At 43.0% G+C, this 27,080-nt stretch overlaps 3 protein-coding genes across 12 annotated transcripts in view; 2 read left to right on the forward strand and 1 right to left on the reverse strand.

Annotated features, from left to right (window-relative positions):
• The window catches only part of flvcr2a (FLVCR choline and putative heme transporter 2a), a 37,236-nt gene extending 26,086 nt beyond the window's left edge, over positions 1-11,150 (forward strand). For 2 of the 3 annotated variants that reach the window (XM_085441173.1, XM_085441176.1), the window contains exons 2-10: positions 688-829; positions 2,634-2,774; positions 3,542-3,609; positions 3,881-3,984; positions 5,221-5,331; positions 6,395-6,500; positions 6,604-6,715; positions 7,636-7,700; positions 8,520-9,016. In XM_085441173.1, the coding sequence (XP_085297299.1) occupies positions 688-829; positions 2,634-2,774; positions 3,542-3,609; positions 3,881-3,984; positions 5,221-5,331; positions 6,395-6,500; positions 6,604-6,715; positions 7,636-7,700; positions 8,520-8,594 (924 nt within the window). In that variant the 3' untranslated portion in view covers positions 8,595-9,016. Of the gene's footprint in view, positions 1-687; positions 830-2,633; positions 2,775-3,541; positions 3,610-3,880; positions 3,985-5,220; positions 5,332-6,394; positions 6,501-6,603; positions 6,716-7,635; positions 7,701-8,519 lie in introns of all 3 variants that reach the window. The other variant, XM_085441175.1, reaches the window with a different exon arrangement.
• On the reverse strand, positions 10,869-14,267 carry erg28 (ergosterol biosynthesis 28 homolog). Of its 2 annotated transcripts, none has more exons than XM_085441181.1 (5): positions 14,169-14,267; positions 13,759-13,896; positions 12,199-12,289; positions 11,991-12,109; positions 10,869-11,874 (listed from the first exon to the last, which is right to left on the reverse strand). In XM_085441181.1, exons 2-5 carry the CDS (start codon positions 13,889-13,891, stop codon positions 11,786-11,788), a joined length of 432 nt encoding a protein of 143 aa, XP_085297307.1. In that variant the 5' UTR covers positions 13,892-13,896; positions 14,169-14,267; the 3' UTR covers positions 10,869-11,785. The 2 variants fall into 2 exon arrangements, with proteins under 2 accessions (XP_085297307.1, XP_085297306.1); XM_085441180.1 differs by having other exon boundaries at positions 13,759-13,913.
• A 780-nt stretch (positions 14,268-15,047) lies between these two features.
• Positions 15,048-27,080, forward strand: part of ttll5 (tubulin tyrosine ligase-like family, member 5) — a 75,248-nt gene continuing 63,215 nt past the window's right edge. For 6 of the 7 annotated variants that reach the window (XM_085441593.1, XM_085441597.1, XM_085441595.1 and 3 more), the window contains exons 1-7: positions 15,048-15,143; positions 15,737-15,876; positions 19,062-19,168; positions 19,252-19,334; positions 20,117-20,223; positions 20,437-20,567; positions 20,701-20,783. In XM_085441593.1, the coding sequence (XP_085297719.1) occupies positions 15,818-15,876; positions 19,062-19,168; positions 19,252-19,334; positions 20,117-20,223; positions 20,437-20,567; positions 20,701-20,783 (570 nt within the window). In that variant the 5' untranslated portion in view covers positions 15,048-15,143; positions 15,737-15,817. The other variant, XM_085441594.1, reaches the window with a different exon arrangement.

Genomic DNA, 27,080 nt, shown 5'->3' on the forward strand with positions numbered 1-27,080 from the left:
TTTCCACTCGTCAAACACTTCACAGGTTTGTTACTCACAATCGGGAATGTGTCGCGTCACCTTTCCTTCTCTCACCTTTCCCCTAGAGTGGAGGGACCACCACCGGTGTCCCTTCTGGAATGTTCTTGTGACAGTAGGAAGCCGAGGATGTTGGCACTGCTGCTGTGGTATTCAAATTTGGAACGTTTACCCCCACTCCCTTCCCATTTACCCAAGATCCACTAGAAGTGTTGCTTTTCACTGAGGTTGGCTGGGGTTTTAAAAGTTACATTTAGTGACATGTAATCTTCATGTCAGGCAGTTTACAAAAGAATGGTGACTTACGGTGTTACCTGTCTCTGTTAAACAAAAAACTACAGACGGGTTTATTTTGCCACAAATGGCAAATATGCATATATTTTATGTTTTATAATAAGAGGTGTACCATCACTCACACTGATTGCAGCAGTCAGTCAGATGCCAAACAGGCATTGACATTTTCTGCATCAATTACTTATTTCATTTTTTGTTTATGTTTTTGGGGTGTTTCTTGCTTTTTACAGGGCATCATATCAAAGTGCAAACTTTACCCTTCTTTATGTCTTCAGTGACGTGTTTTGCGTTATAGCTTTTTAAAAATTTGGACATATGTGTCTGTGCGCAGGCATCACATCAGTCCATAGTTAATTATGTGTCTCTCGCTTACAGTTGGGTATTGCCATTGGGTTCCTGGTTCCACCCATCCTCGTGCCTAACGTGGATGACATGGACGAGCTGGCACATCATATCAGTATCATGTTCTACATTAGCGCAGGCATGGCCACCGCCATCTTGGTCCTTGTGGTCATCGGTAAGTGTTTAAAGGGAAGATGAGTGTTTATACATGTCAGTTATGGCTGGAGCCTTTGTAGAACCATTTTGACCATTTCTGTTTGAAACCTAAAATCGTGTTGAAGAACCTGGAGAATTTTCAGGGGAAGAAAATCAGGAAAAGAACAGAAAATCTGTGAGCACAGAATCATCAGTGAATTTTATGCATTGGTCTCCTGTAGACACTGACGCCACTGTTTGCAGCTTCCAGCCAGCATTGATGTGATCTTGTACTGCCCTTTCTGGCCTTGGAGACGCATGGATCCAAGTCTTGATTGAGCCTCACGTTTGTGTAAAAGAGCTAATGGGTTAGAGTCCTTGTCAGAGCTCTTTACTCACTCATGCAGCAATCGCCCACTGCAAGTCACCTTAAGTGTCACTCAGCGCCCACAGCTATTGGTGTGAAAATATATGAAGCAAAGCATCATCTTGACAATTTGTAGTTTCCAGTGTTACCTCACCTTGACTCCTTTGTCCACTAGAAGAATTACACTGCTGTTTTAAATGAGAACACAAAAGAGTCTTTGAAATCATCTTTGCTGCAAAGTTCTCGATATGAACATCCAGACTTGTGTATGGCAGAGCTTTACACAGAGATGTCTGCTCCTCAGCCAGCTCCGCTGGGAAACTGAGCCTGCCCGAGGTGTGCTTTCTAGCGAAAAACTCAACATCCCTTCAACTCCACCAGATGAGCAGCTGCGGTAATTGGTGTAATTGTCCACATTTTGATGAGATGAGTTTTGACACGACGTGAAATACAGGCAGGGGCTCAGGGAGTCATAGCAGAGTTTTATAAAATCACCCCCCCACCTCAGCCCCCAGCTCTGTTAAATTCTCTCTTCACCTCCACCAAGGACTAAAAGTCAGAGAAAGTCAGAGAAACAGTGGTGGAGAACCAGTCCCTTGATTACTTGGATATGCTGACTAAATAACTCAAAGCAAATCCTTGGGACACAATCACCTGTGACTGTGACCTTTGAGGTCAAAGGTTTGTGATTCCAGCTTTTGCTGATTGTCGTGTCACGTGCGGAGAACATCTGTGTTTCACTTTACATACTGCGCAGATATATCTGCTTGTCCCAATCAAGCAGGTTTTACTTATTTAAAAAAATATATAATCACATGTGAAGCACACACTGCCAATTCTAACTACACATAATGTATATTTATGCTGTCAGGAACATGCATCATATTTGGTGACTCACTAAACTCAATAGTGAAAGATTAAATGCAATAACAATACAGAAAGTGTTACGGAATCAATAAATAGAAGAAATACTGAAAATGTCAACCTGTTATTCAATAAAACCTGTTAATCTACGACTTATGATAGGAGGAGAAAAGTAATAACAATAGCCACCTATATTTGGTTAAATTTGGTGGCTGACTTGATGTCCAGGGGGCAGGTCAGATGTCACCCGCTGTGTTAGACACTTACCTGCATTTTCTTAGAAAGGCTCAGTCGAGCATCACATGGACCTTGTACTGGAGAGCTGGCAGGTTAAAGATTATTCCAAATTCTCACATGTAACTCTGTTGGACAATGTCTAAAGATGTTCAGGGCTGCTGTACGTGTGTTAAAACCTGCTTCGGAGACTGATATCTTATCTTTATAAGCATGTTTACTCATGTTTGGAGTCCACTTTTGCTCTTACCTCAGCATCACACTGAACTTTGCTCTTTGCCCCAGTCCGGTGTTTTTCCGGTGCTGTCCTACTAAATCTTATATCTTAAAAACTAAAGTAACCTCCAGAAATGCTGCGTTTGTTTGTGTTGCTTTTCAGTGTTTCAGGAGAAACCTGAGATCCCACCCAGCCAGGCCCAGGCACAGGCCAGGAACATGCAGCCTGATGAGTACTCCTACACAGCCTCCATCTTGAGTCTGCTGCGCAACAAGCCCTTCATGCTCCTGGTGGTCAGCTATGGTGGGTTCCTCCCTCTTACCCGTACTAAACATGCAAACTGTAGCAGTCAGCCCCACCATTTCTAGGACTAAACTTTTACCCTGGCAAGAGTTAAGGATACTGTGCATTATGGTCTATGTAACTCTCGTTCACAGTCCTTATCGGCCTCTGAGCACATATATGAGCGAGTCATTAAAACGAATAGAGTTTGTGTAGCACTGATCTGATTGTTTTTGGTGATAGCATTTTTTGGCTCAAAGGTCACTAATTAGTGACAACATAGGAAAGACAGACCAAAGTTGTTCATGTTAAAGGGCTGTTTGAGTGTGTTAGCAGCTGTTTCTCAGACTATAGACTTCTTGCTTTCTTTCTAATCCTTTTAAAATCCATTTCCTCTCCTCCATCTTTAGTTTTTGCCAATTGTCTACCTTCAGTTATTATAAGAAGAATCCTGTGCTGAGTTTCACAAGGCAGTTGTTTTACTAATACCCACACACACACATTTATTGATTCACGTGTAGTCAGTTGGAATGCTAACATGATAAGCTGCTGGGAAACAGAAATGTTCATCTTTCAGTTTAAAGCTTTCAAAAAAGGAGAAAGTTTTTGAGTAGGGGGAGTATACACCCTAAAAATGCCCAAATAATCTGATTATAATGTCTCTTATATTGTGTGAAGCTCTCAAGAGTTTTTAGGTAGAAGCACCAGGACCCATCTGGTCCCCACATGAGACCACCTTTCTGTGCAGATTGTCTCAGAATAAACTGTTTTCTGTTTGTGGTCTACAGGCTTGAATGTTGGCTGCTTCTATGCTATTTCCACACTGTTGAACCGGATGATCATTGAGCACTATCCTGTAAGTCCCTATTATAGCCTTTTTTTTTTCATGTTTGTCAACTTTATATTTTCTGTCTTACCTTCTCTAGTCTTCCTTGTGGCTTATGCTCAGATTGAATAGGCCCAGCAGGTAGACACTGTCTGACCGCATTTAACACTGAGCTATAAAGCATCCAAAGATATGGTCCTGACACAGATAACAGGAGTATGATTGTTACGGCTCAGTGCTTCTAGGAAATGACTGCATATTGTGACTTCACAGGTGCAAATGCCAACATTTTCTCTTTCAGGGTGAAGAGGTGAATGCTGGGAGAATCGGTCTGACCATTGTCATTGCTGGCATGGCGGGCTCTCTCATATGTGGCATATGGCTGGACAAGACCAAAACCTACAAGTAGTGTATTTCTTTTAAACCCCGTTTTTCAGTGATGTGGACTAAGATCAAACACAGAGCTGTGTTTTCTAACAAGAACCTACATTTGAGTCAAATCCTAAATATACACCATGTCCATCAGAACATGGCTACACTGTGATCATAAAAGGCTGAGTATAAAATGAACTTCACACCATTGCACCATCAACAGCTTAAACCATTGATACAAGGCAAGATGAATACATGATTTCATGTTATTTATTTTAACTTTTGACCCTACCATCCGAATGTCACAGCAGAGATTGAGAGTCATCTGACCAGGCGACACTTTTACAGTCTTCTATTGTCCAATGGTGGTGAGCCCATGTAGTTTAAGATTCCTGCCGTTAGCTGAAGGGAGTGGTAAACCATGGCATTCAAATAAACTAATGTCATTGTTTTCTACAGTCAGATTCTGATGGAGCTTCATGTGCACATGTAAAAAGATGCTCTTCTGAAAGGCAATGTAATTTTCAGTCCTCAGGATCAGCATTCTCACTTCTTCTCTGCAATGTTAGCTGTACTTTAAAACATCGACTCCTTGCATGAATGTCCTTTAAGTCACTCATCCATTCACAGAGAGATGTCCAAGTGAATTAGACCATTTGATTAAAAGAGGCACGTATTAGGATACAACATAGCCGAGTTTTCTGTGTGGTGTTGCTCTCTGCTTATCTGAACTGGCAGGCTGTACTTTACTGGTACTTCAAAGTAGCTTCTCAAGCCTTTTGCCACTGCATATGATGGAAAAACAGTAATCATACATTACTTCTTTCTACAAAATGACCACTTGCTTTATTCTGCAAGTTAGTGATTTAGTGTTGATAAACTGCCTTCATTAATGTGTGATAAAAATGTTTATGATTAGAGGAAGATCCTCAGTCCACAGATTCCTCACATGCCATTAGGATGGTTATCTGTCAGAGCAGTTAAGCCCAGATTTAGAATGTGGATCCAGAGTGAGCCGGAGGACTGTGCAATATTAACAAAAATGTTTTGCTGCTTGTTTTACGCGTGGTTGTACAAGAAGCAGCTTCAACAGAGTGAATTTGTTTTTGCAGATTGGCGTTGTTGTCACAAAATAATGGCATTCATTTTTTTGGGGGGGGGGGGTTGAACATTATCGCTTGCGTTAGTCCTTATTGTGCCCGTCATAACATGTGCTATGATACATGGCTTAATGTCTTAAACTTTATTGTTATGCTCCTGTCTCCACAGACAGACCACCTTGGCCGTGTATATCCTTTCTCTAACTGGGATGCTGGCCTACACCTTCACCCTCAACTTGGGTCACCTGTGGGTGGTGTTCGTTACAGCTGGAGTTTTAGGGTAGGTAACCATTAAAGAATATGGTAAATGGCCTGTATTTATATAGCGCTTTACTAGTCCCTAAGGACCCCAAAGCGCTTTACATATCCAGTCATCCACCCATTCACACACACATTCACACACTGGTGATGGCAAGCTACATTGTAGCCACAGCCACCCTGGGGCGCACTGACAGAGGCGAGGCTGCCGGACACTGGCGCCACCGGGCCCTCTGACCACCACCAGTAGGCAACGGGTGAAGTGTCTTGCCCAAGGACACAACGACCGAGACTGTCCAAGCCGGGGCTCGAACCGGCAACCTTCCGATTACAAGGCGAACTCCCAACTCTTGAGCCACGATCGCCCCGATGGTGTTTATGGCCACCATGGCCATAAACATCACAGTAGGCTCTAGCAGCCAACAGGTAACAGAGCTGTGAATGATCTCTTATATTCTGTCATGCAAATGTGATGGAGGAAAAAAAAGATGTTTCTCATACTTTTATTTATTTAAAGAAAACATTTCGGCAAGCGTCAGCAAAGTGAGAAATGCTGAGGGGCTGCCAGCTGTTTCTGAAGCTAAAGGGTTTCCGTGGAGCTGGAAATCCATTTATTGGAAGTGTTTAGAAAACTGCTTAGCTAAACAGAAGCTTTATTGGCCCATGCGGGTTGGCATAGCATTGACACTAGTTTTAACCTCGGGGTAATGTTGAATCATATTGGTCACGTTTAGAGTCCCGCTCGAAACTGATGAAGCTCTGTGTTGTTCAGTTTCTTTGTAGCAGGAATGCTGCTTTTTGAGCAAAACTTAGTGTTCCACAGTCCACAGGCTTTGTCAATAATTGCTATTTATGGTAAGCTGATTATGCCCATATCTGGTTTCCATAGCAATTCCTTTGTCTGCTTTTCACCCAGAGAGGATGTATTAAACCTCAATATACTTGTCCTACTTTTACATTTGTGGAGCATTTTTTCTGCTGGTTTTTGGACAGTTAAAAATAGTTGAGTCACAAAATTCTACGCTGAACAGATCAGACACTTGGTTTTATATTTTAGTTCACCTATATTTTCTGTCTTTCTCCAGTTTCTTTATGACAGGATACCTGCCTCTGGGTTTCGAGTATGCAGTAGAGCTCACCTACCCAGAATCGGAGGGGACCTCGTCCGGACTGCTTAACTGTTCAGCTCAGGTCGGTAACGTTCAGCACGTATGACTGCAGAGAACAAACAAATAACATATCATAACATGTCATGTTGTTTGGGCCTTTAAAGAGCTTCTCACTCTCATTTCAGATCTTTGGAATCATTTTCACCATAGCTCAGGGAAAGATCATGGATTACTGGGGAACTTTAGCTGGCAACATATTCTTGTGCATCTTTCTGCTAATAGGAACAGTGGTGACAGGTGAGATGTTAACCTCATCTCTGTAGATATCGGCTGTTTTCTTTCCCATGTCTGTGTGTGATACTCAGACCAACTTATGTGAAACCATTTTGTGTAATACTTGGACTTGCAAAGACTCGTCTCTTTCATAGGCGTATGCTGCCTCCTAGTGGCTAAATGACTTTTCACACTATATTAAAGTTGTAGTTAAAGAGGACCAAAAATACCTATTTTTTAGCGCTACATTTTTATCGTTGATCTCTACTAGAGTAGCTTTGCATGATTCACAGCTAAAAATAACTCATATGCCTCATTGTAAGCCTTGGTGCGGCCTACTCCGAGTCTGAAACAATCTGACCCTTCCTTTTAAGTCAGCTTTTTTCTGTTTATGTGCTCTGCATGCCTAAAGTGACAAAGGTAAGGATATACACTGTCACTGACATCATACAGAGCTAAGAGCAGAAACCACATGTTTAGAGGCGTCTGCAGCGGGAGGTTTTGTCTTGTTGGAAATGCCTCTAAATGCACTGAACTTATTTGAATAGTAGGTCTTTTTTCCTTAAGACCTTTTTGTTATGTTCTGACATGTAAAACCTTAATGGCAGGAGTACCTTCTTTTTACCACAACCATGCTTGTTAAGGTCTTACTGTCTAACTGTGCATATCCTTCGATATCCTTCCTCCATCCTCTCTGAGTTGTCACAGGAAGGGGGATATCTTTGATTCAATAATCTCTGAGCACCAAAGGATATTCTGCATGCTGACCCAGAAAATTAGTTTTGAAGAAAACATGTTATATAAAATACAAGAAGATAACATGGGAGTAGCAATTTTAAAACTTCCACACCAGTATGCTGTTCTATTTAAATGTAACTTTATTTTGCACAAAATTAATCATCAGTAATTTAATGTGTTTCATAATATTATTATTATTATTGCAGGATTTATCAAATCCGACCTCCGACGGCAGAAGGCCAACCAACAGGTTGAGGTGCAGACAGTGAGTGTAAGTACGACTGTGTGTGTTACATGAAGTTAGAGGTGGGATGTGTGTTAGAGCCCACCCTGGCTCTGGATTGAATGCGCTCTGAGTGGTTTTCTGCTGGTGGCTTCTCTGCAGTCACTTACATTGCAGTCTGCTGCGGCAGGCTTGGATGCAAAGCGAATGCAGGCGGTCGTCCCGCTGCCCTGGTTGCAGCTTTCTCCGCAAGCTGCTAAAAATGTCGTTTTCTCTCAGCTATGCTTCGTCTAACAGCTCTCTGGCTCGCTCTCATTAAAAACACGTTTGCTTATTCTTTGCTTTGAAAAGCGTTGCTTTGGTTTAATGCTTACAACGGGTGCAGTTGAGAGCTGTCAAATAAATATTTTCAGCTAAAAAAACTTATATTAAAACCAAGTATTAAAACTAAATATGTGGTGACTTTTGTAACTTCGGAGATGTTCATGCTCACCTGTCGCCTTGCTTTACGTCAGGCTCGGGACCTCTTGCTTTCTTTCTTTGGCCTTTTTGTCCTTCTGATATTCCAGTTTTAACACTACAAACGCAGCTTAAACACCAGTAATCCTGCACACCAGTGGAAGTCAAAGTGATAGTAGTGCAGTAGATTTAAAAAAGAAAAGAAAAGAAAAAAGAACAAGAGATGTATCTAAATAATAAACAAAGCAGAACTAACGATACATGCAGTTTCCTGATCAAAGGTTGTGGTATAGCTGGGTGTGCAGGTGTCTCTGGATGCACTGGTGGTGTGTTATGAATGAGAAGGTGGAAGATGAGGGGGACCCCTTAGGGCCCCTCAGAGGTGTGACCCCAAAGCTATCATTCCAGCCTGCAGGCTCCCTGTCATCGGTGCAGGACTACGGGGCCACGTCGTGCGGCAGCCCCTGGCAACGGCAGTCTTGACATTAACCCACAAGCTCACAAACACCAAAACACACACCTGCCAAGGTAGGGTGAAAAAAGGGTTTTAACGATTGTGCACACAATCATGTTTGCATTTACTTGAAGGTGTTACCAGTTAAACTGCAGCGTATTGTACTCGACTGCACAATCAGCCCTTTAAATCGCACAAACAGACTCGGTGTCATTGTGGAATTAAACGTTTATCCAGTGATTGCAACTCATCTGAAGTTCATTGTGAAAAGACACGTGATGAGGTGTACTGAATGTGAAGAGATGTTTGTTGCTGATATAATATTGATGTTGAACTCTGCTGCCACTTCACTCATTTTACTGCATCACGTCTGTCCTTTGCAGACAATTACTGCTGATCTGGAAAGAGGAATCTCTCCACCTGAAATCTTGAAAGAGGTGAGGTTGTGAGGAAGACAGATATTTCTCTGTCCAAGATCTCAGAATATCACCGTGTACAGATTAAAAACAAATAAGACACATTAAAAAACAACAACAAAAACTGACATATCGAGACGCACAATCATGCACAAACGACTGAGGAGCTGAAAGCTGTGAACTGTAAGAACATGGAGGCTGAATCACAGAGAACAGTGTTGCTTTACGGAGTTCTGTTTGGACTCTGTGATGCAGAAATCCACATTGGTATTACACCCCAAACCACCATGGGGGAATGCACTTTCAAGGTTTTTACATCATGGGATGATGGCATTTTACATGTCTTGTTAGGTGTAATGTATCTGCCACTTTAGTGACTCCAACCTTCAATCTAACTGAATGCCTTTCCTAGTTTTCTTCTGACCGGTGTTAATGTAGTGTTTTATGCATTTGACTGGCAATATTGAAAGTTTTCTAATATATGACCAACATTGTGTGTAATTGAACTCTCTCTTTACATTGATGAAGGTGTCTCATGTTAGTGTTCTGTGTTTAGAATATGTGTATTCAATGCAGATTAAGGACTACGACGTGTTTACCTGTCAGGCAGCCAAGTCACCTTTCGCCTAATTGAGGCTTTCGTATCTGTCGTCTGCCGTTCAGGATGACAGTATTACTTGTGAATACTGCTGATGCAATGTATCTGAGTTCGCTTTGGGGGGGGGCGGTCAATATTGGCCCCATTTTACTGTGATTGACTTCTTTAAAAAGACACAAGAGGCGAGAATGTCCGGAACGTAAAGGATGTCAGCACAGCGGAAAATAAGAACAACACAATGGGAGATTGCGACTAATCAGATCTACTGCCCTTGTCATTTTGCACACTTTTTATGTGTACTTTTTACTTTTGGTACTGTAGAATTATACAAACAGGCGACAAATCGAAGGGAAATCCATCAGAAATATGTCTTGGGTGTTGGGCCAATACATGCCAGAGTCGGAGTAATGCAGCTCAGTTCTTGTGGAAAATATTACCTAATTTTGTGTGAATAATTGTAGTGGCAAGCAAACATAAGATGGCCAAAATCTCCTCTTTATGGTCAATGTGGTTAAATTCTGATGACTTTAAAGGCTTAACACATCTTATTTTTTATAGTCATTAAGTGTCCCAAGTGTCCAACAGATGTGGCCTGATCTGAGCACCACTTTGCACAGTTGTGCACCGATCCTGAGTGGACCTAAACAGTGCCAATCAAATGCCCTCCACCTGTTAGAGCCCAGGGTCAAAGGCTCAAGTGGTTTAGTGTTTTCCTTCGTTTTGTTGCCTGTGTGTATTTTATGCTGTGTAACCAGTAGTTGTACAAATTTTTACTTCAGGTATTTTTAGGAAGTTGTCTCGAAATGTTGATATTTAATTAGGATTTTTATGTGTCTGTGAGAGGTTCTAGTTAATCTTAGTCTTAGGCACTTTAAAGTGCTGTGAATTTTCCACACCCTTAGAGTTTTTGCTATTTTGGCATGATGTGTAGTTGATCCAGTCAATAAGGAAAAAATGAAACTGCAATACAAACTATGGGATTTTGAACACTGTACCAAAAACAGAAACTAAATTAAGAACAAATCTATATATTTATAGATAAATAAGCCCTAGCTAAATGTGTCTGTGTATTTTTGTATTTCACCACAATGTGGCCATGTTTAAATCAGGAGATTTATGCTTTCTTTAACCCAAATATGAGAACAGAACAAAACTGGGATTTCAGTCTTTAGCACAAACCGTGCAAAAACACAATTACACCTTGAAGGACACTTCAAACAAAGGACTACAAGACTACAAAATACTATTGCCACAATTATTACAGCAATAAAAAGCATAAAAAATCAAGATATTTTTAAAAATTAAGTTTTATACAAAGTTATTTGTGCATAAATTTCCAGGATGTACAAATCTTTCACAGCACACAACAAACATCAAACCAACCTCTGCTGTATGATTTTTCTAATGAGGTGCGTGGTTTTCTTCTGCGTAGCCTTCCGAGATCTTTGGTACATCTGGGCTTGCTTTGATTGAAAGACTAGAAAACTGTACTTTCTATGCTCTGATGCAATAAAACAATCATGGTGACGAGAAAATGTGTACTGTGGTTCTGTTTCTACGGTCAGTCAGCGGCACCATAGCAAAACCGAGACTGAGAAAGAATACGCTATCTGTGCTGTTAAGACAACATAAAACTCCAGATATTGCTCTTTTAAATATGAAATTATTACAAATTCTAAAGCAGCACACATTGACCACTGTATTGTAAGATATACACCAATCGATCACAACATTAAAACCACCTGCCTAATCTGCTGTGTTCCTCTTGTGCTGCTAAAACAGCTCTGATTCCTCATGAAGGCAGGGTCTTTGAGGATGTGCTGATTGGGAGCATGACAGCAGCAGTTGTCCCCAAAGATCAGCCTTGCTGGGGCACATCCTACAAAGGCTCATTTGGATTAGGGACTACTAGCGTCTTCCTGTGTTTGAGCACATCATCAACTGTAGTCGTGGACCAGGAATCCCAGGTCCCGACGTTTCCCAGCAGAATATTGCAGTTTCACAAGATAATGTTATTTATTTGACCTGTGAGGGGTTTTAATGTCATGGCTGATCTGTGTAAATGTAAATAATGTCACAGTAGAAAGTGAATTTACATCAGTATATCCTGTTCTTCAAGGCAAGAAGCAGCACACGAGGACCAGTTCACAGAAGGCTGGTGGAGGTGGATTCAGTTCAACAACAGGAAACTCCAGATTGCTGGGACTCAGTTATGCTTTTTCTGTCGCGCTCCAACTTCCTCCTGTGTTTCTGGAAAACACTGGAATCCAATGAGCATTCCTATGATGGAAAAACCTGCAAAAACACAGTGATGTACTTTTAACTGTGTATTCCAGTGTGTTGTGATTTAACTTAAGACGTCCTGATGGGGAGTCCAACAGAGGTTATTATCACTATTATTCATTACTCACTAGCCACAATGAGAGGGGCCATGACTCCGATAGTCAGCGGTGCAGTTTTATAGATAAAAGCCTCAGATAGGAAGTGGCCCAATGCCAGGACAAACGTCCATAAGGTGATGTGATACAGCCTGCAAGAGCCAGGGTTACACAGTGAATAACCCATAGACTTCCACCAGAAATGAGTTTTTATGGTGCAGGAAACAACACGATGGCTTACGTTCTGTTCTGGATATCAATGGCACAGGCACAGCGAATGATCGATGACAGCAGCGTCCAAATACCAAAGGTTCGAGCTTGGAGACCATTTACTGAGAAATTAAATAAATACAGATACAATATATTATGATAGAGAGCATCCATTATTAGTTGAGAACAATGCAGGAGGGTTTCTTGGAGCATTTCTTTCTTTCTTTTTTTTAAACCTTTTGAGCAGGTTTAGCTGAGGACATTGATTTATTATCTAATTCTAAGATCCTATACACTAACCAGACACTTTATTAGTTACACCATGCTTGTACCAGGTTGGACCTTGTTACGTTTTCAGAACTGCCGTAATTCTTTCACAGCATCCCAAACGTGTTTTATTGGATTGACTTCTGGTGACTACAGAGGCCATTTGAGCTCAGTGAACTCACTGACATGTTTGAGACCAGTTTGAGATGATCTGAACATATCCAGTAGATGGGTACACTTATGTAATCATGGCCACAACAATACTCAGTCAGGTCGTGGAATTTAGCACTCAGTTAGTGCTAAGGGGCTCAGAGTGTCCCCCCCAAAATACCCCACATCATTACACCATCGCCACAAGCCTGAAAATTTGGATTTTGGATGGATTTATACTTTGATGTTGTTTTACAACAAATTCTGACCCTATCATTTGAATGTCAAAGTAGAAAATGAGACCACCAAACATTTTTCTGGTCTTCAGTTGTCCATTTTAGCTGATCCCTTGTTACCTCAGTTTCCTGTTCTTAGCTGGCAGTGGTAGCATCTGCTGCAGTCTTTTGCTGCTTCAAGGGTCCACATATTGTACTGAGTTGTTGCCACATGTTTAGGTGGTGAGATAGCAGTTGAACAGGTATACCTAATAAAGCGTCCAGTGAACGTAGAGCGGTGTCTGGTTTGTTATGCCACCTGTAAGTGCATTTTTCTGGAAATGTGCCGCAGTACAGAAGTTTTCTGCAATACTACTTACTATGGTGAAGATTATAAAAAAAAACAAGATTTTAATGCCCTAAATTACTATGGTTTATTCAAGTTTTTAATACAAAGTAAGAAAAGAAATTCAATATTGTGATTGCACAGGATTAGAATTATTGTTGCAGTCCAGATCAATGGGAATAACAGCAGCTAACAGCAGCTTATAAAAGGCAACATAATACCACAAAGGCTACAAGGGCTAATAATTATTATAAATGAATGCTTTCAAACTAAGTATATATTTTCCAATCTAAAGTGAAGTCTTGCTAATAACTACTACTATTGGTTTGGCTCCTATTAGGGAGAAATGGCCTTGTATATTCTGATTATGATTAATAAAACATTTATACGTGCTCTACATAGACTCTGCACGCCAGTGATATGCAGGCTAATAGGTAATTAGTTGATGATCATCACGTGCATTTTAACATAAAGTGTTGCTTGGTATTCGAAGCGTGTGGTGTTTGCCTAATTTATACTAATACTAGAGTCACAAACTAATAATCACGTTACTTTTAAGGTTGTCAGGTTGCACATTCCACTTCTGTCAGAAAACAAAATCCAGTTTTCTCACCAAACTCTGGCATGCCTGTGTAGAGCTTTTCGGACAGAAAACTGTGATCTCTGAAACTCTGCACGGTGTTTCCCATCGCGATGACGGACACCATCACCAGCCAGCTCCGCAGGACGTTCAGAAAGCGACTCATCTCTTCTGTGTGGAAGAAGCACCTATCAGAGAGGAAAACTGCCGGTTCACTGCAGGACACACCACTCCGAACTACAGGTCAGTACAAACCCCGGTTATATAACATTAGCATTGGACGGAAGAATAGATGTATTTCTATTTCATGTCTAACATAAGACATTAGCTGGCAATACATCAGTAACTCATATGACATAACAAGCTAACCCTGGATTAAGCAGGTTTATACAATTAGCTAGCCTATTATACTTTAAAACATCACGAGTACGTCATGTATTTACCTGACTGCGCCTGTCAAACTATCATATTCCCGACAAAACAGGAGTATACTGGCGCTAGAAAAAGTGGGACTTAAGCCAACCGAGTGGCGAGTCTTTCAATCTTGGCTCGTGGGGTTAACCAATAAGAGCGCTTAAAATGGCTCCTGTTAATCGTACCATGATTGTGATTGGTGATTTCAGGCGTTAGGGTTCCGCCTATTTTCCCCTCTAACCAATCTAAATATAGCAATCCTGTCGCGTGTGGACAGTGCTAGACTGCGTCCAAACAAAGAGTAGCTGTAGAGCAAGAGAATTATGCAGGTGACGTGCCTCTACGAGCAAGGCTTGCCACTTGGCAGCCACCTTTGTAACGTTTCCGAGCACTTATTCCGAATCTAAATCCCAATTAATTATATTATTAGGTAATTGTGAACATGAAAAACTGCATCTATAGAAAGACCTATGAAATAATGCAAAAGACGTTCGAATTTTGACTCAACTAATCTACGACTAAACACGGTCTAAAATACGATTTTAACAAGCATTTATCCACTGGAAGTATATATACATTCTCTCACAATCTTAATTCAATACTCTTTGAAAGCCATGCATTTCTTTTATATAAAAATAGATGTAGATTTGAGGGGTCCCAGTATTTTGGAAAATGCTTTAAAAAAGTTATAAAATATTATAAATGTTATTAAACATTAAGGCACACCAGCTCACTGTGCAGCAACTGAAGCAACACAACAATATCAAAATATAAAGAACATATGAAGGAAATCGCTCTTTGTAATATTTCTATTGAAATGTTTTTGCCTATTTATTTTAAATGTACGGGCAGTTCAAAGTTTCGTCACGTGGATCAATATTGTCGCGCGCATGCGCCTTTCTCTGTTGCTATCCACTTGTTGTAGTTACAGGAAGATTAACGGCGATTGCTGGACTTGGCGATACCAACTAGCTTACTGTTAGCAGCCTCCACAGAAATTCAAGGCAAGTTTTTGTGGTCCGGGTATAGTGGTTAACTCATTTGCCTTGCATGTGAAAGGTTCCCGGTTCGTTTCCGGGAGGAAACAAACCCACCCTCAGAGTGTTATAAGCTAATGTACTCTCAAGTGCTGGTCCCAGCCCAAAGGAAGGGCATCCGCGCGTAATAGTCAAAATACGCGGATCTATTTGCTGTGGCGATCCCTTGGGAAATAAGCGAGCAGGCGAAAGTACCTTCTTTCTGTTGCCGTATGTATTTGTACTTCATTATAAAAACCTCAGTGGTGTCAAATTAAGCAGACTTTGCGTAGTTGACAACGCGTGCAGGCATAAAAGTAACGCTTTATTTAGCAGTTTGGTTTTGTCTTAACCATAGACTGTCTATAACGTGTTAAGATGATTTCACTGCCACAGCAGGCAGACTTAGAAAGCAGCAGCGGTTCTCAGGTGAGAGCATGCTAACTGTAAATCACTGTAGGACGCTGTTAGTGTTGCAGTCTTCGTGTTAAGCTGTCGTGGAGCAGAGTGTTATTAATACATCGGCGTTTTTATGAGATCATCTTAGAAGTGACTGTTGTGTTTTCCCTTGGATGTTGCAGATGCCAGGGTAAACACTAGATACCGGTACTTGGTCCCACGAAGATTTCTCCGGGCAGATCGTACCCCCCTTTGCAGTGAAAATGCCAGCCGTGATCCGTGATAAAGAGGACTCTGAATCCTCCTCAGAAGACGAGCAAGAGTAAGTACAAGTTAGCAGTTCATATTAATATGTCTGCTGCAGAATAAAGGACAGCCTGTGATCTAAACAGAGTCAAGGTCAGAGGTTATAGAAGCACCTGGGATTATCTGCTTTATATCACAAATAAAACAAGCTGCCTCAAATCTCTTTTCTCATTTAAAGAAAAAAGCAACAACTCTCTCAATCAATGCTATTGGTGCCTTTGTTTTGAGTATTTTGTCCTTCAAGAGGAGCTACTGTTGCTTGTTTGCAGACACACTGGAGAAGAGTAGGATATTGCTCACAGTCCCTGCAATCCCTGTGGGACTTGGCAAGTCAGTTAACTTCTTAGCCTACTGATCCTCTTGGCATACTGCATAAGATTTCCAAATAATACATCTTGTAATATGACATTATGGTGAACTAAAAGCATTGTTCATTTTCTCTCTCATTGCAAGTTACCAAATCAATTTAAGGTGAAATGTAATCGGTGAGGGATTACAGAAGATGTCCTGAGCTCTGTTTAATCATTTATGTCAAGATACATGCAAACAAAATGACACCTTCAGGTGTCTTTCATTCTGTATAATTGATGACTGTCATTTAGACAAATGAGTATATATCCCTCTGCTGTGGATGCACCAGCTGGTCTTTGCTTTCTTGTCTCGGTCTAATAATTCCCTTTTAAGCCGTGCTTAGTCATACCTTTCTGGGTTCCTCTGTATCTGCTTTTAGGCTCCATCTCCTAAATTAGTTTGGATTGCTTAGAGTTAGCATTTAACCTTCAGGCTACCAACGCTGCATTTATTGACATGGCAGTAATTATACATTGAGATGCTACAACATGGTTGTTCAAAAATATCTACCCCATAAACACATCTCAGTTCCATTGCAAGAGTAATATTGCAGTAGTTTTTTTTTAAACAACTGCTGTCTGCAATTTTTTACTTGCACACAAAAAGTCTTGACACCATGAAAGAAGTGTTGACCTTCCTCAAAAACACAAAAGGAAAGTCACCATGACTGTGATAAAAGGACAGTACTGTTTTGGTGCGAAAATGAGAAATAGGTGCCGCGGTTTACTGAAACAGCAAACACACAAGGTAATATAGTATATAAAGCAAAAACAAAGTTTTTACAATTCTAAAGAGCTTGAAAGTCATATTTTGTTTGACCGCCTTTATTCTTCAGCACAGCCTGAACTCTCTTGGGCAAGTTCCGGGCATCTTGAAGGACTTTCAAAGCTCTTCTTTGGATGCCTTCTGTTCTGTTCTCTGTCAAGATGATCCCACACTGCTTCAATAATGTTGAGGTCCAGGCTCTGGTGAGACTGTGGGTTTTTTAATCCAGGTATACTTGTACTGCCTTGGCATTGTATGCGGAATCATTGTCATGCTTAAAAATGAAACTGTTTGCAATGAGATGCTTTTCAGATAGTGTTGCATTGTAGAAGAAAATGTGAAACCACTTTTCTTTGTTTATAATTATATAAATAATCCACAACATCACTGGCTGAAATGTAGCCCCAAACCCTGACAGAGCCTTCAGTGTGTTTTACAGATGGCTAAAGACAAATTCTGGATTCACCACTCCGTAAGGCCTGTTGCTGTGCAGTTCTTTTGAATTTTGGCATTTTTCTGTCCTTTCTCCCTGTTTCTCTTCCTTAAGACTGGCTTTTTGACAGCCACCCTTCCACTTAAACCATTGCTAATGAGGGCTTGGTTTAGAGTAGCAGATCAACTGAAGAGCCAGATGCATCTCTCAGGTCGTGTGTCAGATTTGTACTTGTCCTATTCCTTAATGAACATTTCATCTGCTGTAGATAGTTTTTTTAGACCTGCCACATCTTTTTCTTCTTTAACTTGTCCAGTTTCCCTTTTAAGGACACACTGCGCATCTCGCTACACAAACAGTTCAGCTAATAGCTCTTTGGAAACAACACTGGTTCACGCCTTGAGTTTGGTGCCTTTTAATGCTTGCTTGTATTATAGTGAGCAAAATGCAAAGAAATTGTGTACCAGTTTTTCTTAAGTTCAATTTAAAATGGACAAAATAACAGGAGTATGCACAGTTTCACTTCTGGTAAGTAAGGTTGCACTCTTTGCCTTAATTACAGTGTATGCGGACCTTCATGCCACATGGGATGGCTACATGGTATAACATTACAGGCTGTCACAAAAGATGCACAGCACACATAAAGGCGAAACCATCCATTGGAAACCTACCATGGCAGAAACACAAGTCTACAGCACAGGCCTTTATTTCAACGTTTTGTTGAATTTAATAAAAACAGAAAAATCATAATCATGAGAATAAATGTTTTACAAAATGCACCCTGCACATGCTGATAGATGTCTGTCCAATAAGCCGTTCTATTTAAAATAAGATAAGATATACTTCATTTAGCCCATGTGCCAAAACATTAAAGACAACCTATAACAAGTTTAGATAAAGTACAATAATGCAGTAGACGTGGGACTGGAACCAAAATGTAATAGAAAGAAATGTCAGTTCCTCTTTGAATTTTACTGTTACAAATATCAACAATGCTTTAAAAGTACTAATATTGCACGATCATATTCAGAGATGATGGTGGTGATGTTAACACATTCTTCTGTATAAGATCTTAACATCTTGTGTGTATGCAGGTGTCTGGGTAGTCTCGGTGATGGCTTATGCTCATGATAAACAACAAGCTTAAATACTATCAAAAGACTCCTCTTAACAGTGAGCAACCCAGCCGTGTCAGTGCGATAATCTGCGATATTGTCTCACATACCTGGATACTTGAGCTAAGGGCAGCAGTTGCTTGCATGCCCCACCTCTCCCACTTGTCAAGGCTGGTCATACCTGATTGACTTCTACTCCATCATCATGTCACCTTATCTTATTTTGACCCCCTGATAAGCAGGCTGTGTCTGGTACTGTTAGACATTCTCGACTTTTACAAGGGTATTTGGAGTACTGTACATGGGTTTGTTATTGCCCAGCACCTCACAAAGCTCTGTGTGGTTCTGCCTCTATCTGCTTGACTGAAATAAACACCACGTCACGAGGCATTCCCGCAGCCTTAGGTAAGATGCCCATATAGGTCAGTTCATGTCATCCTGGAAGATTTTGGGCACTGAAATTCACCCCAAAGTGCATCTCTGAAACTTTGCTCCTGTTATTTTTATTAAGTGTCTGTATAATTTGTCACCCACTAGAGACCATCCCTGCATCTCATGGGGCAGCCTTAGCAAGACCATCCCGATTCTCCTGTTTTTCCCTGAAGCTGTTGTTTCAAAAGATGGAAGCATATCTTCTGTTGGAGGTACAGTGCAGAGTAATAAAAATGACATTTTGGAGCCTATAAAAGTTCAATGCTAAGAATATCTTGTTGTGCTTTTTGCACAGAACGATATAATATGGCCTTCAAGATTGTGCGCACAGAGAGCCGCCTGGTACGAGAAATACTCACCAATCACGGATTCCATGAGGTAATGTTCTCACTTAAATCGTACAACTTTAACAGATAATCTTGTAAAAATACATTGTTTTTCTTTTTTTCTTTCTTTTTTTTTTTGCGGCACATGCAATTGTAGGATACGCTTTACTGTAGGTCTGTTAATCTTCATTTGACTGCTGGTGACAAAGCCCGGGAATGCACCCATGGAAAAAAACAAAATGACCTCAAAAAGCATTAATCTGGTTTCACGAGGGCACACAATCCCCGTTATTGCTCTCTCCAAGCAGCTACAATTAATTCCCTTTTTATTTCATTTCAATGCTTCTCGACTGCTGCTAACCCATCATCAAAAGGCAGACGAGTGTCTACCGCAGCCCGGACAGAGCCAAACTTTAATAAGCCTTTATTGCGAACATCTGGCTCTCCACGGGACGCGGACAGAATGGCCATGTGAATCCCGCCTCCTAACAAATTGTTGGAAAAATACACAAATAAAGAGATAAAATAACATGACAGTGATGGAAATCTGTGAACTGGCCTTCCCTTTTGAGATCGTGTCAAAAGCGTAAGTCGTACAGTAGTTCGTGGGGTTAGTGATGGGGTAATGGTGGTGATGCTGGAGTCTGTTTCTTAGATTCAGCCGAGCAATCAAACGTGATGGACGTCAGAATACGATGCTTCTGTTGGTGGCTGGAAACTCTTGAGAGCTTACCCTTTTAATGATCCCTTTGCTGGTGTATTTTACTTTTTGTGCGCTAAATCAAAATCATTTCATCTGGCTTGTCTGCTCAGTTCAGTCTTGCTATTTTTCAGGTTCACCCAAACAGCAATGACTTCAACCTCATGTGGACAGGGTCTCACCTCAAGCCTTACGTACTACGCAGCCTTCAAGACTTCCAGAAGGTCAACCACTTTCCCAGGTATAATAGAGGTTTCAAATATAGAGTGTGTTTCCACTGTTTCCTCTGTTATAAATATCGCCGTATGAGGCAATGTGTTTGTTGGCTTTCGCTTGCAACGTGCGATTTATTTGGGACCGATGTCTTTATGAAGCATGAAGTGAATCATACCGTCAGGCCCAGGGTGTTCTGTAGCCGTTATGTGTTCCTATATTTGTTCTTCCACACGTCCAGATCGCACGAACTGACACGCAAAGACCGTCTCTATAAAAACATCCAGCGAATGCAACAGACTCATGGCTTCAAAAACTTCCACATTGTTCCTCAGACCTTTGTGCTTCCCGCCGAGTACCAGGAATTCTGCAGTAAGATACCACCCACACATAATCCTGTTCGTCTTAGCAGGGCTATATTTATGACATGTTTACAGTCATTTTGAATGACTGCAGTTCTCTGCGTTTCCTGCTTTCCTCTTCTTCTTTTCTTTCTTTTCCTCAGATTGCTTTGCCAAGGACAAGGGCCCGTGGATAATTAAACCAGTAGCATCTTCAAGAGGACGAGGTATCTACTTGGTTAGCAATGTGAGTTTATTTTATTCTTAGACTTCTGTGCCTTTTGATCCTTAAAATGTGAACACTTCACACTTTTCTCTCCTTTCATTTTCCCCTCTCCCCAACCGGTCACACCAGATGGCCACCCTCCCCTGAGTCTGCTGTCATGGCTGCCAAGTGCTTGTTCATAGCAGATAATTGGCTCCCTGGCCTTCTGTCTGTAGTGTTTTAGTCTTTTCCTTAACATATAATGTGTACTGTGGCTATTACACTGTTTTAAATGGCTCTGAGTCTAATTACATTTTTTAATTCTAAACTTCAGTTGTCAAAACCTTCAGAGGACTTCAGTGATATAATAAATACAATTTGACAGAAAAATACTTCTACAAATTCCACCTCATTGTTTGTTCCTGGTGCTTTGTGGCTACAAACCTGGGTGGTCATCGAGGAAAAAAGAAAGCAAATTAGTGGACTTTGTGTTGCAAGTATGCTGCCAACCTAGTGTTTTTGAAAGGTTAAGAGTAAACCTTAACCTTTAAGTAAAGTAATTTTGAGTCACGGTTATAGGTATTTTTCTTTCTTCCTTAATTCCCTGTGTAGTTTAGTCTTGGTATACTTGGTACTGCTGATCCCCAAGTTTGGAGGATGTCAACTATTACTTCTTTCCCACCTGTGTTTGAGCTTGGTGTGACTGCACTGGCGTGTGTTTGCAAAGATGGGGAAAGTTATTCCACATCGCTTTTATGTCGGACTAGTGTCGGATGTTGGAACTCGGAAGTGATGTCACTCCAGAGTTAGTGCATTCCAGTGCTAAAGTTGGAAAAGCGAGAACAAAAACAGGATTTGTTTTGATTCTTAGCGAGATAAAGCCATCCAGGGCCCTGTGCTTCGTACGTCGCTTACTACATCCAAGATTAAATGAAACATCCAAGACCAAATCATCGCGCTAACTCTGAGCTCGCTATTCCGGTTCCCCGAACACACCTGTTGTTGACGATTAGTATAGCTGGATGAAGTAATGTGACATCACTGGGTGGCCCAACAGGGGCTACGCATCGATAGTAGAAACATTGATCGGCAACCCTTTGATTGGTCGGCGAAAATGTCGAAGGAGCGCGCTCGGTATTTTTCGGCAGCAGAGCAAGAACTCTTGAGTGAGGGATTTCAGGAGTTTCAGAGTTTAATTAAAACGCAAGGGAACACTGCAAAGGCTGCAAAAGCAAGGAGAGAGGGCTGGCAGGAAGTTGCTGACAAATCAAACTCGTAAGTAATTCAATAATAACAATAATAATGGAGTGGATTTATATAGCGCTTTTCAAGGCACCCAAAGCGCTTTACAATGCCACTATTCAGTCACTCTCACATTCACACACTGGTGGAGGCAGCTACGGTTGTAGCCACAGCTGCCCTGGGGCAGACTGACAGAAGCCAGGCTGCCATATTGCGCCATCGGCCCCTCTGGCCAACACCAGTAGGCGGTAGGGTAGATTTATCATATCACACCATATTATCCAATATTATATTACATTATATTATATTATAATATGTTATATTATATCCCCTTTCACATTAGAGCCACAACAGGACCCACTAGAACATGGGAACAAGTAAAAGTGAAATATAAGAATATTCTACAGAATGGTAATATTTATCACTTATATTGCTTTTAGTCTCTTGGAAAGAGACCCTGGAATACTCTGTTTGTTTGTTCATAACAGCAACCAAGAAAAGGGCAGAGCAAAAAAAAAGACAGGTGGTGGTCCTGCACCCCCTCGTCAACAAGTTGGTTAAGTGAATAATACCCTCACGGGAAAATCGATATGAGCACACTGTCGCGCTGAGCTAAAGGATCCTGTCTGTCCCGCAATATACGTTGAATTCTGAGGACTCTCCTTATCAATCTTGCACCTTCCGCAATGGGTTGCTCGCGTAAACGGACAGGACATGGCTGCGACAGACTTCCCAAATCCACCTTCGCTTTTATAGCCGTGGTCTCTCATCTTGATTACACGAAGTAATTTACAATTACTACTCTGAAATATGAATTACATCTGTAATAATCACATACATGTAATAGAATGTTAATAGTACATTTCCCTTTTTTAGGGAATGACCTGTATGTATCTGTGTGAAATCAATAAAAGGATCAAGTGCTGCATTATCTTTAGTTACATTGATGTTATTTATTTATGGTGAAACAGTGGTGGAATATCGCTGTTGCTTTCGTATGAATGACGCGGACATACCTGCGTGGCCGCGATCTAATCCTGTTTACATAAAGTAAACCTGCTCCCCAGCAGGTTTACGCTTACGGCTCTGTTGCTATGACAGCAAGTCCCGGATGGGCTTCGGGGAACCGACTGATCCAGGATCACGCGAAATCGTCAACAATCTCATCCAGCTAACTCACTTAGCGCGGTACGAAGAACAGGCCCCAGGTATCACAAGCAATACAACATAATACTTGTTTTTTATGTGGTGTTACAGGCATGGTCCTTTAAGGGTGAAGCCTGATGGGAAATGTATGCGGGTGTGTGTAGCGGAACTGCCTGTCGGGTGTGTGAGGGTGAGCGGAGAAGGAAAAGAAAAGTAACGGTTAACTACAGAAGAGACGAAGAGAAAGTAAATAAAAGGAATATAATAACTCCCTCGGCAGCCAAAGTTGTATCGGCGATGCCCGCTGTGAGTAAACTGTTTCAGCCCACTGTACGCGGTGTTCGTGCCTTGGAGGAGAAATAAAGGTTCGGTAAAGCAGTTTCCTACGCCTCCCTCGATCTTCTTGCTAGCGGAGTTGACCTGTATAGTAAGCTGTTGCCGGGTGCGAGTCAAGTAACTGCCAGAGGTTTCCTTACTACGGTTCGGGGCCGCGGATCTGGCGCGGTAACACTGGGGGCTCTTTTCCGGGATAAAACTCCGCAAAGCGCCGAGAGAGAGGGAGCGAACTTTCTTTTTCTCTTTTCCCTCGGACGACAGAGAAAATGGCGGCTCCGAGAGATGCTGAAGGGGATGGCATGGGAATGTACTTCAGTAAGAGCAGCAACCCATTTTTGCCAGAAACCCCAGAGAGTGGCACAGCTAATGTGGACCGTGCCACTTATGTAAACAATAGAATCCACAGCAGCAACCCCTTCATCACGGACATAGAGTTAACGCCAGCGGCGAGCATAGCAGCAGTCTATACGACGGAGTTTGAGGCTGCATGGCATCTCACCCCGCCACCTTCAGCTCACACCAACCCTTTCTTAACACCAATAGCGAAGCAGAATGCAGTGTGCAGTGAGTTTAAGCAGTTGCAGTGCTCAGACTGCGGAGGCCCTGGTAACACTGCATCTACACCGCTCACAGTGGGACAGCATGGCTCGCATGATCACCCACCTCGGATTGTTACATCTCGGCCATGCAGCCAGCCATTCACCGCCGTGAACTGTACCTGCAGTGTCCCTAGAAAAACGCCATTTACTGAGCCAGCGAAGCTACACATTATGCCGGGTATACCCCAACCTGCGCAGTACAGCTATGAAATGCCAGCTCAGGGCTATTTTTCCCCAACAACTCGCATGGCAATACCAGCACCAGATGGGGGGTGTGGGCTTTGCAAGCATGACCAGGGTCACAGTTCAAAACAAGCCATGCCAGGGCCACGCGGCTGTTTTCCTGGTGTAGTGCAAGACGGGGGTTTTGCAGATTGTAGTGCTGATGGACAGACGAGGGGCAAGGAGAAAATTCCCACATTACAACCAGACCATTTCGATGGGTCAGGGTCATGGAAAGACTTTCTCTATCAGTTCGAGACCTGTGCAAAGGCCAACTGCTGGACGGAGAACACCATGGCTGTCCAACTGAGATTCAGCCTGAGGGGCGCAGCTGGAGCCATAATCCACAAAAACCCCAAATCTGCTCGCTGGAGTTACCAGAGGATTGTGGAGGAGGTGGAGGCTGCCTATGGGCCGTGTTCAGAGCATGCAGCAGCCATTGGCATTGAGCTACGGCAGAGAATCCGGAAACCAGGTGAGGCCCTGCACACCCTCAGAGATGATATATACGAGAAGGTTTCCATTGTGTATGCCAACCGCTCCGAGCTGGAGCAGGACTGCATTGCTGTAGAGATCTTCACTAATGCTTTGGCAGATGCTGAAATGGTCCAGAAATTGTTGGAAGAACAACCACGCACCCTGGCAAGAGCCTATGAAATCGCCCACAGGTTCGAGACAACGAAAAGGGCCGCCAGGGCAGTCACACAGCTTATGCAGCCAGGGCCACGAGTCTCTACAGCACAGGGGACCCGAACAGCTGCATTACGGGAGAGTGTTCATATGCTAAGTTATGAACCACCGGAGAGGGCCCAAAGACCTATCCAGCGTGGGCGCCAAAGCTGGAGCACATCTAACAGGTCAAGCAGGAAGGAGGCTGTTTGCCATAACTGCTCCGGCATAGGACATCTACAGAGGAACTGCCCCTCTCCTCGCTCACCTGCCCAAAAGCCTGTAAAAGCTGCTAGAGGCCCAGCCCCTGACCCAGGCACAGTGTTCCACAACGGAGGCCAAGATGTGATGTGTGTCCAGATAGCAATACAGGGACGGGAAATACGGGCCTTGCTGGATTCTGGTGCACGGCGGAATGTGCTGCCCCTCCACTATTTTAACACCATCCCCGCAGAGTCAAGACCTCAGGTGCAGGCATCCATTGCTCAGACTCTACAAGGCATTGGTCCAGAGGGATTGGCCGTTCTGGGCGAGGTCATCCTGCCTGTACAGGTGGGGAGCGGTGTTGAAAATGTAGACTTTCTTTTGGCCGACATGGCTGAAGGCACTGAAGTTATTCTGGGGCACCCTTTCCTGCAACAATCGTGCGCTTGCTTAGACTACGGCCGCCAAGAGATAACCCTGTTTAATGAAAAGATACCATGTTCTGGCGTGGGCCCTCGACCCCAGGTGCTTGTTGTTAGGGTGGCACGCACTACGGTTTTGGAACCAGGCTGCGAGTATGTGGTCCCCGGGTTTTCCAGCTCCCACTGTGCCGCCCATAGAGACATGATGCTAAGCCCTACAAAGGGCTTTGTGGAGAAGCACCAAGTACTGGTAGCTCACGCAGTTGTGCAACCTAGTAAACCCTCTAGCATCCCAATCAGAGTCTTTAACCCTGGGGCCGCAGCTGTCACCTTAAAGCGTGGTGCCGTGGCAGGGGTTCTTCAGCCCGTGCAGGTCCTGGAGGGGTCGGGGGGTCGCCCACCAAGGGTCCTGGCAGCCCTCGAACTTAATGGTACTCCCCCTGCTTCTGTACCAAGCCATTTGCAGGCCCTTTACGCCGAGAGCAGCCCCGGTTTGACTCACGTTGCCCGCTACGATCTGGCAGGCCTGCTGAGGTCCTACAGTGATGTCTTCTCCACTGGCCCGAATGACCTTGGTCGCACTGGTGTTGTCCAGCATGACATCCTGACCACGCCAGGGCCACCAGTTAAGCACCCGCCGCGCAGGATGGCAGGGGACAAACAAATAGCGGCCGACCAGCAAGTACAGCAGAGCTTGGAGGCTGGGCTAGCTCAACCTAGCAATAGCGGCTGGGCTGCTCCAATTGTGATGGTGAAGAAGAAGGACCAGAGTCCCAGACTATGCGTGGACTATAGACCACTAAATGAGCGAACCCTTAAAGACGCTTATCCCCTGCCACGCATCCAGGACACCCTTGACACGCTTTCTACTGCCAAGTACTTCAGTACACTAGACCTGACTTCAGGGTACTGGCAGGTAGAGATGACCCCCAGAGCCCGAAAAGCAGCTGCATTTTGTACCCGTAAGGGATTGTTCGAGTGGAATGTGATGCCGTTTGGACTGTGCAACGCACCGGCCACATTCCAAAGGCTTATGGACAGAGTCCTGGCTGGGCTGCAGTGGGAGACATGCCTAGTGTACCTAGATGACATCATTGTCCTGGGCCAGGATAGCACCCAGATGCTGGAGCGGCTCGAGCAAGTGTTCATCAGATTGCGTGGAGCCAACCTAAAACTGAAGCCATCTAAATGCTGCCTGTTTCGGGAGCAGGTGGCCTATCTGGGCCATATCATCTCTGCTGGAGGTATTTCCACGGACCCCCAGAAAGTCCAGCAGGTGACGGACTGGCCTGCACCGCGGACCGTCACAGAAGTGCGTCAGTTTGTTGGCTTAGCCTCATACTACCGCCGGTTCGTGGAGGACTTTGCCACAGTGGCTAAACCCCTCCACGAACTTACTAAGAAGTATGCCCGTTTTAACTGGACTGCCGACTGCCAGGGAGCATTCAAGGAATTAAAAAGACGGCTTACGGCAGCCCCTGTCCTGGGTTACCCACTGG

Source organism: Copadichromis virginalis, linkage group LG19, assembly GCF_057382275.1.
Source record: "Copadichromis virginalis isolate Kocher_CV1m ecotype Utaka linkage group LG19, C_Virginalis_male_GT1.1, whole genome shotgun sequence".
NCBI classification, from domain to species: Eukaryota; Metazoa; Chordata; class Actinopteri; order Cichliformes; family Cichlidae; genus Copadichromis; species Copadichromis virginalis.

Excerpts from the sequence above, each read along its gene's own strand:
- erg28 (XM_085441181.1), bottom strand. The coding sequence starts at position 13,891 with ATGAGTCGCTTTCTGAACGTCCTGCGGAGCTGGCTGGTGATGGTGTCC. Across the intron at positions 12,290-13,758 it reads CACAGGCATGCCAGAGTTTG|TAAATGGTCTCCAAGCTCGA; the intron begins GTGAGAAAACTG and ends TTAATTTCTCAG. Across the intron at positions 11,875-11,990 it reads GGCCCCTCTCATTGTGGCTA|GTTTTTCCATCATAGGAATG; the intron begins GTGAGTAATGAA and ends GTGTTTTTGCAG.